At 46.5% G+C, this 11755-nt stretch overlaps 6 protein-coding genes across 6 annotated transcripts; 3 read left to right on the top strand and 3 right to left on the bottom strand.

Moving 5' to 3' along the window:
* Positions 1 to 195: 195 nt before the first annotated feature.
* Positions 196 to 846, bottom strand: VE01_09650 (uncharacterized protein). Its single transcript, XM_018279062.2, has one exon. It carries the CDS (start codon positions 658 to 660, stop codon positions 247 to 249), a length of 414 nt encoding a protein of 137 aa, XP_018126334.1. The 5' UTR covers positions 661 to 846; the 3' UTR covers positions 196 to 246.
* Positions 757 to 2296, top strand: ZTA1_2 (NADPH:quinone reductase). The gene is made up of 3 exons (XM_018279061.2): positions 757 to 1781; positions 1843 to 1930; positions 1978 to 2296. The coding sequence occupies exons 1-3, from the start codon at positions 1119 to 1121 to the stop codon at positions 2226 to 2228; spliced, it is 1002 nt and encodes a 333-aa protein (XP_018126306.2). The 5' UTR covers positions 757 to 1118; the 3' UTR covers positions 2229 to 2296.
* A 472-nt stretch (positions 2297 to 2768) lies between these two features.
* VE01_09648 (uncharacterized protein) lies at positions 2769 to 4674 on the top strand. Its single transcript, XM_018279060.2, has 2 exons — positions 2769 to 3512; positions 3564 to 4674. The coding sequence occupies exons 1-2, from the start codon at positions 3063 to 3065 to the stop codon at positions 4536 to 4538; spliced, it is 1425 nt and encodes a 474-aa protein (XP_018126305.1). The 5' UTR covers positions 2769 to 3062; the 3' UTR covers positions 4539 to 4674.
* A 387-nt stretch (positions 4675 to 5061) lies between these two features.
* Positions 5062 to 6297, bottom strand: VE01_09647 (uncharacterized protein; the record flags this gene model as incomplete). The annotated part of the gene is made up of 3 exons (XM_018279059.2): positions 5946 to 6297; positions 5719 to 5859; positions 5062 to 5653 (listed from the first exon to the last, which is right to left on the bottom strand). Exons 1-3 carry the CDS (start codon positions 6290 to 6292, stop codon positions 5062 to 5064), a joined length of 1080 nt encoding a protein of 359 aa, XP_018126300.1. The 5' UTR covers positions 6293 to 6297.
* A 663-nt stretch (positions 6298 to 6960) lies between these two features.
* VE01_09646 (uncharacterized protein) lies at positions 6961 to 9583 on the top strand. Its single transcript, XM_059464087.1, has 4 exons — positions 6961 to 7359; positions 7418 to 7488; positions 7547 to 8324; positions 8378 to 9583. The coding sequence occupies exons 1-4, from the start codon at positions 7291 to 7293 to the stop codon at positions 9371 to 9373; spliced, it is 1914 nt and encodes a 637-aa protein (XP_059319331.1). The 5' UTR covers positions 6961 to 7290; the 3' UTR covers positions 9374 to 9583.
* Positions 9584 to 9744: 161 nt separating this feature from the next.
* On the bottom strand, positions 9745 to 11736 carry VE01_09645 (uncharacterized protein; the record flags this gene model as incomplete). The annotated part of the gene is made up of 5 exons (XM_018279057.1): positions 9745 to 10166; positions 10247 to 10649; positions 10720 to 10940; positions 10991 to 11148; positions 11201 to 11736. 5 exons carry the CDS (start codon positions 11734 to 11736, stop codon positions 9745 to 9747), a joined length of 1740 nt encoding a protein of 579 aa, XP_018126298.1.
* Positions 11737 to 11755: the final 19 nt, after the last annotated feature.

Here is an 11755-nt window from a genome sequence, read left to right as displayed (position 1 = left end):
CGTACGTCGGCGAAATCAACTTCGTACTTTGCATGTCGGCAGTGGCATTACCGATAGGCGGCTATTTCAGTTCGCGCCTTGGAGCCCTTGGACAAACTGTAGCAACTTCGCCCAGAGATGCCCTCGGTGCTGAAAAATATGTTAACAGACGGCATCAGGTTTACTTAATAGGTTTTTGATGTGTTATCATATTCTATTTAATCAATCCCTATGTACATTATTTCCCGTGTCCACGTATCAATATCCCTATTTCTTTGCGGCATACTCTTCATCAGTCACTTGTTCATACCAATCGATCTTCCCTAGTGTAACAGCCTCATGAACCATATAGCTTCCGTCGTCAGCACCATGCCAGTGATGAGACCCAGGAGGACACCAGATAACATCCCCTACAGCGATCCGTTGAGGTTGATCTCCCTTCTCGCAAATCCATCCTGATCCGGCCGTAACCCGCAGCAGTTGGCCCCCCTCGTGGCGGTGCCAATTAGTCCTCGAACATGGCGTAAAGTTGACATTTACTACAGACATGTTGTCCTGTCTGATCACCTGATCCAGCCAGACATCGCCAGTGAATACACCCATTGTTTTGCCGGGAACCGACGGCACTCCGGCGCGTGAATTGTGCACCACTTTCATAGTAGTGGCTTTGGTGGTGTCCATAATGTCTTGCTGGATGTTGGAATATATAATTGGAAGCGATCAGCCGAATAATGCCGAGCGACAATGACAGCGACGAGAGGTTATGGTTATGGGTATGGGTTATGTGGCAAGATATTTTTCCGCGATTGAACGACAATTACCCCAGACTTCTATGGACAAGTGCACAGGCTTTATACACCTCATAACTCCGAAACGGAGCAATGGCCCTACAGTGGTCGGCCTTTGTGGAGATATCTGCCGAGATTATGTGGAGTCATGTACTCGAGATTATCGTTATCTTGTCCGAGTGCCGATGCCGAGTTCTCTCTCAGAATGCTTTGATTTATCAGCGCAATAGTCTACACTAAACATGGGGAATATAGAGGATATATCAAGAGGACCACATCATATTCAATCTAAGTCTTTGTTCATATTACTCGAAGTATTTGACGCTCTTAACATTTTTTACCTCATTTAGTATGTCCCCACTACCGTCTACGATGAAATCGGTAGTACTCTCTGGGCTGGGGGGGCATGAGATGCTCAAATACTCAGAGACTCAGCCGCTCCCGGAATTGAATGAGGGGGAGGTTCTGGTTAAAAACACGTTTGCCGGAATTAACTTTGTCGACATCTACTACCGCACCGGCGTGTACCCTTCCAAATCTCTCCCAGATATTATTGGAAATGAAGCGGCTGGGACGATTGTGGCAATACGGGAACCAAATCTGCTGGGGTTTAAAATTGGTGACAGAGTCGCCTGGATGGGACGAGGTGGATACGCCGAGTACACCGCGGTGAACCATGGCGCATGCGTGAAAATCCCATCTGAAGTTTCAGACAGAGACGCTGCTTCGGTTCTTCTGATGGGTATGACTGCTTTATCCTTGGTAAAAAAGGCTTATGCTGTTCAAAAGGGCCAGACTGTGTTGGTCCACGCTGCAGCAGGAGGTGTTGGGTTATTGATGTGTCAAATTCTCAAGGACATAGGAGCTATCGTTATTGGGACTGCTGGAAGTCCAGAGAAGTGCGCACTTGCCAAAGAACACGGAGCAACGCATGTAATTGACTACAGAGCCTCGTCGGGCGCGGGCTGGGTTGAGCAGGTGAAAGAGATCACAAATGGGGAAGGAGTTGACGTGGTAATGCTAGCTTCTTTGCAGTGTATTTCCTGTTTATTCTTTGCTAACCTGATGCCTTTAGGTCTATGACAGTGTTGGAAAGGACACATGGGAAGGTAGCATGGACGTCGCGAAGCGCAACGGTAAAGTAGTGTTCACTGGCGTCGCAAGTATGTTTAATGCTCCTATGCTTCTATGTGTCAAGCTAATCTTTCAGGTGGACCTATTCCAGACACTTTGATGCAGAGGCTCGGAGAAAAAAACGTTTCTGTAATGCGATCATCACTGAAGAATATGATTGCAACAAGACCAGAGTTTGAATTTTACGCCACTAGTGCACTTGATCACATCAAGAATGGCAAGATAAAAGTGAAAATACATGATGTATATTCATTATCCAATGTACCAAGGGCTCATGAGGAGCTGGAAGGAAGGAACACTACTGGCAAGCTTCTGGTGAAGTTATAGAAAATTGCAAGCAAATGATACTAAAAAAATGCACTAAATTCTAGGCCGAGTTTATAATTAGAATCCACATGGGAAATATAGCTGCGTGTTAAATCATTCTAGTACTGCCTTTCCTTTACTCCGCGTCGGTTATGTTAATGTTCCACTGCCGTCTTAGGATAATGTATATGGCGACTTATATTTCTCCCCACAAAACTTCGCCTCGGAAGGTGCCTAGTGGATTACCACTACCAATGCTACAACTCGCACGGCAAGACTGCTTTTGGCGATATGCATAAGTGGGAGCCGCTAGTTTTTCTCCCCACGGGCTGGTTGTTTGATTCTTCCCGGTTACTGGTCTATACCAAGTATTCGTGCTATACAAACAGGACTGCCTGCACCCATTAGTCTGAGTACATTGTTCGGTAGAATAATATTGCAGTTGGGATTAAGTGCAACCCACTATTTCCCCGTGCGGGGTAACAGGGTTTCCCCGCTATCTCACGGACATCTGGAGCTTTTACCTTTCCTCCCGACAACTTGCAGACAGGCACTGGTAATATTAGTTCAAGGAATTAGCAAATCAAACTATCAAACTACGCACTTTCGGTAGTCAGGAATTTGACAGCTAGCCGCCACGGTGGTTATACGTATATCCCCCCGCCAAGCCGGCGTCTTTTATACAGATACAGACTCCCTCCAACCACGTTGCCGAATACCGATGATCTCCACTCAGGGGTAACTAAATATATGTGTATATAAGACGATGGGCCATTTCTACGACATTCTCATATTAGCGTCACAACTGCGGATAATCACCTGGAATCTTCATCGCACCTTTGCCCTAACATAAATATGGCTGTCAAAGGTATCAAGGACGACGGAGGTTCCTCGGATGATATTCAGAACATAGAAGATGCCATCACTCCTACGGATCTCGATCCAAAAGCGGACAAGAAGCTCCTGCGTCGCCTCGACCTACATGTCCTACCATGGCTGTGTCTTCTTTATGCTCTATCTCTATTTGACAGAAACAGCATTTCTACCGCAAAGATAACAGGCTTAGTGGACGACCTAAAGCTTGTTGGCAACCACTATTCAGTTGCACTCCTATCTTTCTTCCCGACCTATATTCTAATCGAACTTCCTGCCAACACGCTCATTCGCAAATTCGGACCCAAAAGAATGTTAACGGGCATGATTATCTGCTGGGGTACTGTGGCCATGTGCTTTGGATTTGTGAATACATTCAGCCAATTAATTGCTCTAAGAGTTTTACTTGGCATCTTTGAAGGCGGGTTCAATGTAAGTCTCATATTAGAACCGACATGAGATCAAATATCTGACGGTCTCTAGCCTGCTTGCGTCTATCTAATATCGTCTTGGTACAAGCGATACGAGGTACAGCAACGCATAGCTATCTGGTACATTTCCGGATCCTTCATATCCGGTTTCAGTGGCATTATATCCTACGGTTTAAGCAGCATGGAGGGTGTCGGTGGTCTGCGTGGATGGCGCTGGATTTTTATCATCCCAGGAATTCTCACTATCTGCATGGCCGTTCCGATTTACCTGTTCGTCTCCGACTTTCCCGAGAAGGCAACATGGCTTAGACCCAATGAGCTGGCGCGAATTCAGTCTCGGCTCGAGGAGGATAGAGGGGAGAAGATGGAAGACAAAATCACGCGCAAGGTCCTCATCGAAGTCTATTCTGATTGGAAACTATGGGTTTTATCGCTACTACATTTCTTCATCACTTCTGGAGCGTATGCCATGTCGTTCTTTACTCCATCAATCCTCAGGGGTTTTGGTTACGACGTAGCATTGAGTCAAATACTTGTCACCCCGCCGTATGTCTGTGCAGCTCTCTGTGCCATTGGAAGCTCGATCTTAGCCGACAGATATCGCAAGCGTAGTCCATTTCTCGTTGGGTTTATGATGCTAGCAATACTTGGCATTGTACTAATTGGTTGGGGCCACAATACCGGTATGAAGCTTACAGGAGTGTTTTTCGCTATTACGGGTACGACTTGTGCTACTCCAGCTGTGCTGGCGTTTATGGTCAACAACATCGTTGGATCCGCGAAGCGCCAAGCTGGAATCCCACTTCAACTCATGTTTGGTGGCCTTGGTGGGGTTGCTCCTTCGCTGTGGTTCAGAAATCAGGATGCTCCATACTATATGCCTGGGCTGTATGCCTCACTCACCTCGTTCTCCATGTGCGCGATTGGCGCTGCATCGATGGCGCTCTATTACCGCAATCAAAACCGAAAGGCCGATAAGTACGGAATAATTCTTGAGGGACTAGAGGGATTTCGATATACTCTGTGAACAAGACGAACCAAACTGTTGTTGGGGGGGGCCGAGCTGCGCAGGCAGACTGTACCTTTCGGATTTTCCTACCACGCTCATAAACCGTGGATGCGCGGAGATGATGCGGAAATAGGGATGAGGAAGATGAAAAGGGATATATATTACTAGCAAATTAGGTAGCTACATAGATGGGCTGGATTCATCTAGTTGCAATACGATAGTATCCCACCTATAAACTTTATACCTTACTTAATCCCACTGTGACGCTAACAATGTCAATATTTGGCAACATAAAAGACATATATGTTCCAGCCGAGACAACCAACCAACATAGGATTCGGCCGGAATATATATACGTCCCAGTCGGAACGAACACTGCTACTCCGACCCCCAGCTTGACCACTCTTGCGTCTCCTCAAACATATCATGGAGTATATCAGTAAACGAGTAAAATCAAAGGTTACAATACATGAATAATATCAGTAAATATAAATTCTCAGGCTCATCTTGATTGCCATACATAAAGAATCTTGTAGTATTCTCACTTAAGACGTGAGTCGTTTCCTACAGCAGGGTCAAAATCTTTAAGAAACCCCCATCGCGTCTGATCCCCCCAGCCCTTTTCCTTCCAATCATTAGCCTCCTTAGGAAAGATATCAATAACACCCATCACATTATCCTCGTGAGCAAAGATAAAGAAGATATCATCACTGGCGTCAGCTTCCTGTGTCTTATGGATAGTTCGTTGAGCCTCGGGGATATCCATCCCCATGGCGACATCAAAGAAGGCCTGGTCCTTGTTTCGGCCTCGCTTCTCTTGTAGATCCTCCAAAACCCCACCTGGACATAATCTGGGCCGCATATTTGCCCATGGATGAGGGTTGATTTCAGCGGGTAGAGGGCGGTGTGGAGATGGGCGAAGCTCCCCGCCATGGTGACACAAATCACCACCCATCATTATGAAAGTGTCTGGGTTTGTGGTGGTGCGGAGGAGGCCTGCCAAGTGGCCGATAGTATGGCCTGGTGTGTCCAGAAGGTAGAAGGAGCCGTCTCCGAAAAAGTCAAAAGCCTTTAGTTGGCCGGCCTTCAAGCCTATATCCTGATCGAAATCGATTTCCCGAAGTTCACGGTCTCTGAAAGGTGGCATGGGAATGAGTAAATCCCCTAGGAAATTTTTAATAGAGCAATCTCTACTCACTTGTAATCGGTCTCAAGAATTGGAGAGGCCGGGTTGGCAGGGGCGCCAGGAACAAAGGCTTTCTTGAAGCCTGGTCCAACGACCAGTTCCGTCGATGATGGGAATAAAGATGGATCCCCAACGTGATCCCAATGCATATGACTAGAATAGTCTGGTTAGCTCTCGGCTTTCGTTACACGCACAGGAGCCGTAGCAAGAGGATGGAATAAAATATATTATTCACATACCTCCAAATAATACTATTAATATCCTTGGCAGCGATACCCTCGTCGGCAAGAATCTCTAAGACATCCCTGTCGACTTGGATATCCCAGCCATATCCACCAATCCTTAGCCCCACCGAGAGGTTTCTCCAGTCCTTACGAACTCCCAGATCGAACAGTACCTTCTTCCCTGAGGAATGCTCAATTAAGAAAACCCAGCATGGTATCGTGGGCATGTGGGTAAAGCCTTCGACGGCACTGTCAGGCGTAAAGAAGAATGTGGTGGGTATGCCACCAATGCGCGCCGTGCTGTCGATAATTCGAACTCTCGCATTGCTCTCGCCAGGAGGAATTTTGAATAATGGAGCCATGGTAGTATTTCTCTTTAGATTAGATTGTAGTTTACGTCTATGTCTACAACAATGGCAGGGGCATGCGTTATATGGGGAGTATGGCAAACACGGCAAACTTCGACCCCTCACTCTGCCCCTCTAGATTACCGACCCCCCTTACTTTGTGTAACTTACCTAAGTTACACAGTTAGGTAACTACTCCGTACTCCGCAACTCGACGACATTGTAAAATCGCCGAAGTTTAGCCTTACGACGATGTGGTGAAGCCTAGGTGCTTTCGTCCTCTCCGCTCTCGGCGGTTATTTGGTCGGCATGGGAAAGAATGCGCATGGTGTTTTCGGTTATTGCGGATTGCAAACTTCGGTACGCTTGGACCAACAACCATGGTTATAGCCGTTCCCAAATGCCGTGATAGAAAACCAAACAAAAATATCCACTGTGGCTGGCATTGCGGGGAAGTGGCGTGAAAGGCTACGGCAGCTGTATGGTTGGGCTTCGGATTCTCGTTGTGATGAGTCTATCTTGTGATAGGAATGGGAGTGGGCGTGCGAGGAGTATTTGTGGTTTTCTGTGGTTCAACCTACGACAGCTGAGCATCTACCACACGACACAAGGGTCTCCTGCCACAATACAACAGGGTGCATGAGAAATCCATGAGAAACTTTTGTCTGTCCTCTACCATGGCATGCCTGGCCACTACTGCGGCCGACCACTTCTTCTTTGGCCCTACTTTGCCACTTTCCGAGGTTGGCTTTGCTTTTACGTTTAATTAATTTCTGCCAATGCTCTTCTGCTGAATCCCCGCATCCCATCCCCCGCATCCCCGCATCTTCGCGACCTCCGCAATCCTCCGTACCCCCGCACACATAGGATCGTCATCGTATACCTCAACGTCGACCCTAAACGACCCCAACCTCGAGGCCGTTATGGACCTACTTCTGTCCTGCATATCCTCATCTCCATAATATGCAATTCCGCAATCTGCACCCTATCGAGATATCCTGGCCCTAGGGAATATGTTACCTTTCACAGCACCGCAACGGCGCCGGGCCGGCGTGGTTTGCATCCAATGTCATTCGCGCAAGGTTAGCATGCACAGTTAACCACGAGGCTCTTCATTAAAATTCTAACCTTCGAATCTAGGTAAAGTGTGACCTTCAACAACTTCCCCATGGGCCATGCAACAACTGCAAAAGGAAGAATAAGACATGCCAGTCAGTTTACCCCGCCTGTGCTCTATTGGGAGCGAATGTACTAACATCAACACCAAAGGGTCCGGAACAATAGGCGCAAACGCACGGCGCATGTGAATACGCCGCCATTCATCGCAAGCCCCAACTCCACTGCCAATTTAAATGAAGATGAGACCGAAAATGATAGCGATACAATGTCCCCAATCCCGCAAAGGGAGGGACTTGAAGACACAAACCGACCACCCACTGTTGCTGCCGCCGCCCCTGCAGCAAAGTCAAACAACCTCATGGGATATCTTGGCGAACAGTGCATGTTCTCTCCTTCTGGGCTACCACAATGGTCCAGTTCCATACCTCCACCAACGTTTCCTACCGATATTAGCGAAGGAATTCTCCAAGTCTCTGGCGCCGCGATTATTCCATCTTCTTCCTTGATTATCGCTCTCGCCGATACCTACTTTAAACACATTTATCCACACATACCAGTTCTCGACCGTTCCGACCTTGACGTTCAACCACTTTCACCTCTCCTAGTTCAGAGTTTGTGTCTCGCTGGCAGCGCCTTACGTCACTCGAACAGCTCCAGTCGCCGTATACCTCACCCAGACAATTTTTACAATAATGTAAAGCTGTTACTGTGTATTAACCACGAAAAAGACAGTACCATAATCTTGAAATCAATGTGTCTTCTTGCCACCCGGAGTTCACAGGTTCCAACACAGATAAGCCTTGATGGAACATGGCACTGGATCGGGGTTTCAATACGTTATGCTCTGAACATGGGTCTACATCGGGAATCTACCTACACTAACAATAAGAGGGCTGGGATTTGTCGCCGATTATGGTGGCACTTGTTTGTGAGTCTCCCTCTGTACTTTCTTCGTGTATATTATCAGACTGATTATTCTAGAATAGCGACAAGCTTCAGTCAGCGGGTTACGGCAGGCCCCCAGCTATCAGCTTCCATCAATTTGATACGCGGATGCCTACTATGGAGGATTTTCCTACTAATCATCCAGACAACGAAGTGTTTATCTATAAGACTAAACTTATGGTCATTCTTGGAAAAATAACGGCTGCTCAGTATCAATACCGATTAGAATGTCCGCCAACCCTGGAAGAGGCAATGAGCATTGTTGGGTCTTTGAAAGAATGGATAAATGGTCTGCCCGAAGACTTACGTCTCTACAACGGATCGGTTCGTCGACCTTACCGACGTTCCGCGCTGGAGTTACATATTATCTACTTCGTTTGTGTCATTCTTATCAACCGTTTCTGCGAAAAACCAAACCGATCGTGGGCATCTCTGAAGACACCAATTGTGGCAGCCTCATGCATAGCCTCACTGTTTGAAGAAATCTACTACAGAGACGAAGTTATCTACTTGGCGCCAATAAATAACTGGTTCTGCATGGTAGCAAGCATACCCCTGATTATCTCCATCAAGTTATTGCCAGAGAAGCAGAGCTTATTCACGGAGAATCTTGCTATCATCAAGTCGGTGCTGGAACAAATGACTCTGAGGACGCCAAGTTCCGAATTAATACTCAGCAGTGTCAATCGGGTAGAAAGGGCCAAGAATCATGAGGCTGAAAACAATGCAACAGCGCCGTCGTTGCATACGCCCACAAATATGGACCACGGAGATGTTCAAGAAAGCCCAGACTTTGAAGGCTTTTTGTTAGATAGCGTGGAAGCATTATTCCCGTTTCCGAACACGCTATGCGCAAGTATGGATTTACTTTCTACCATACAAGATGGGAACAATCAGGACCAAGCATTGCCGGCCGAACACCTAGTTGAGATTTCGGATTGGATGTTTAATTTGGACTTCAGTGATATGCAGTGGGATTCTTTTCAGATGCCCTTTGATATGACTGATATGCCTATAATTGGTATGGAATAACGTGAAAGAATATCGCTAAAAGGATGATATTGTGTTATTGTATAGTGTTTCTGTTAGCGGGGGTGAGGGGAATAGTGATTAAACGGTCTTGATCAGGCGGCCGATGGGTTGACGGCGTTAAAACCTACGATTTTACGTTACATCTGTATACTAGCCAATATATATTAGCCATACTGTTTATTGTGCTATAATTTAATTTCATAAATTGCGAAATAGTATTCATAGTTGATTTTATATTCTGGCAACTTATAGTCATACTCGGCCAATTCTAAAACATATGTACATTTGGTCGAGTATGTCCTCGCGGAACAATCTCCTTTGAGATAAAAAAAAAATACATGTCTAATCAAACGCCCTTTCATGCATCCTATCTAAAACAACTTATTCGGCGTATCTAAGTACCAAGTAGGATTCTCCTCCGCCTCTTTGACAGAGAACCCGTTTCCTAAGAAACGGAATCTGTTGTTCGAGTCCAACGTGTACTCGTAGTCCTCGCCTCGGAAGTTCTCAAGCATGTGGAACCAGTGAATGCGGCTCCCAGGATGCAGCGCAATGATGGGCCCATCGGCTGTGCCATTCTTGTACCACGACCGACAGTTGCCGGACCAGGAAGTCCGTGGCATGAAGGCTTGGATGTGCTCGGTGAAGTCGCGAACAGCATCTTCCTTTGGCTGAACGGCTTTGATGCCCTCTGTCTGGCATTTTTTCAGCATGCTGACAATATATTTGGCCACATGTTCGGAAATAGTGAGGACACTGCCATGGCCAATTGGGGCGCTCGGTCCCAGGAATACTGCAAAGTAATAAGATTAATAAAAGCTCTTTTAGGGCGCAGTATAGAAGAACACTGAAGATACCGGCGGGACGACTTACCAAAGTAGTTGGGCACATTAGGGACCGCACACGACATGTATGCTGATGGTATTCCGTTCCTCCATGTGTCTTGCAGGTTGCCTTTCCTGCCAATAATAGGGAATCTCGGGCAGAAAGAGACGTCGAAGCCAGTTGCGCATATAATAGCATCAACCTCGACCACCTCGCCGGACGTTAACTCAAGACCTTTCTCTGTAATTTTGGCGATTCCTTGTGTGACAACCCGAATATTCTCCTTTCCAAGCGACTCTAGGTAGCCCACTCCAGGTGTCAACCTGCGGCAACCGACTGGAAATTTAGGAATCATGGCATCCATAAGTTCTTGGTTTCCGCCTAAAGCCTTTGTCATGTGGGCTACCATAATCTTTCTACTGGCTTCCCCTAATGTTTTGACATCCACTTGCTAATGGTCGCAAAAATTTAGTAAGAGTACATTACCTAATAAAAAATCGGTCCATATGGGGTATACTCACAGCCTTGAACCTGGCATTGACCTGTTCCTCAACTGCCTTAATAAAACCTCTGTAATAATCATTATCGGCCTTGAATCTATCTTTCTGCTCTGTAGTGAATTTATCGCCATCCATCTTTATGGATTGAATAATTTCGGCGGAATTTCCTTTCAGCATTCGTTCGGTTTGTGGTGGTGCAATCCATGTGGACGAGCGAATAACATGAACAAGCTCTTTAACATCTATTTCAATGTTAGAATTTATACTGTGATATGATGATGTGGATACATACGGGGTTGAATCTTGGGTACGATTTGGACTCCTGATGAGCCGTTCCCAATAACTACAACCTTCTTGTTATTGTAATCGAAGTTCTCGGGCCAAGAGGCACTATGGACCAATTCGCCCTTGAAGTCATGAAGCCCTGTAATCGCAGGCCACTTCCAGTTACTGTCCCATAATTAGCCAGTGGTAGGATAGCAAAAATACTATTGAAACTCACTTTAAAATGCCCGAAGCATTAAGAAGGAAGTTACAGTGGTCATTGAACACCTCTCCGGTTATTGTGTTTTTAATCTTCAAAAGCCACTCTCCAAGATCTTCGTTCCACTCAGCCCGAATAATTTCGTGGGACAATTTTATCTCTGGTCGCATGCCCTCCTCGTCGCACAGTCGACAGAGGTATTCTTGGATCTCAGTAGAATCGGCAGAGAATTTGGTCCAATTAGGATTTGGCCTCCATGAAAATTGGTAATTGTGGGATGGGTGGTCGCATTGGCATCCAGGGTAACGATTTTCATACCAAGTTCCTCCGACCTCTGGGTTCTTTTCGTAGACGACGTGATCGTAGTTGGTCATGTGCGTGCGTAGGGTCTTGATCAAGTTGAGGCCGCTGGCGCCGGCACCGATGGTCACGATTCTTATCTGTCGAGCTGTCCCATATGGTTGCTCCAGAACTTTATACGATGTATCGTCGCCATTTGTGGTCGCGGTGCTCGCGTTAACCACTGCGGGAAGTTTACTCTCAAAAGAGCCCATTTTAGATATTGAGGTTCGA

Source organism: Pseudogymnoascus verrucosus (genome assembly GCF_001662655.1).
Source record: "Pseudogymnoascus verrucosus strain UAMH 10579 unplaced genomic scaffold scaffold_60, whole genome shotgun sequence".
In the NCBI taxonomy this organism is placed as follows: domain Eukaryota; kingdom Fungi; phylum Ascomycota; class Leotiomycetes; order Thelebolales; family Thelebolaceae; genus Pseudogymnoascus; species Pseudogymnoascus verrucosus.
This window is presented reverse-complemented; position numbering and strand designations above follow the sequence as displayed.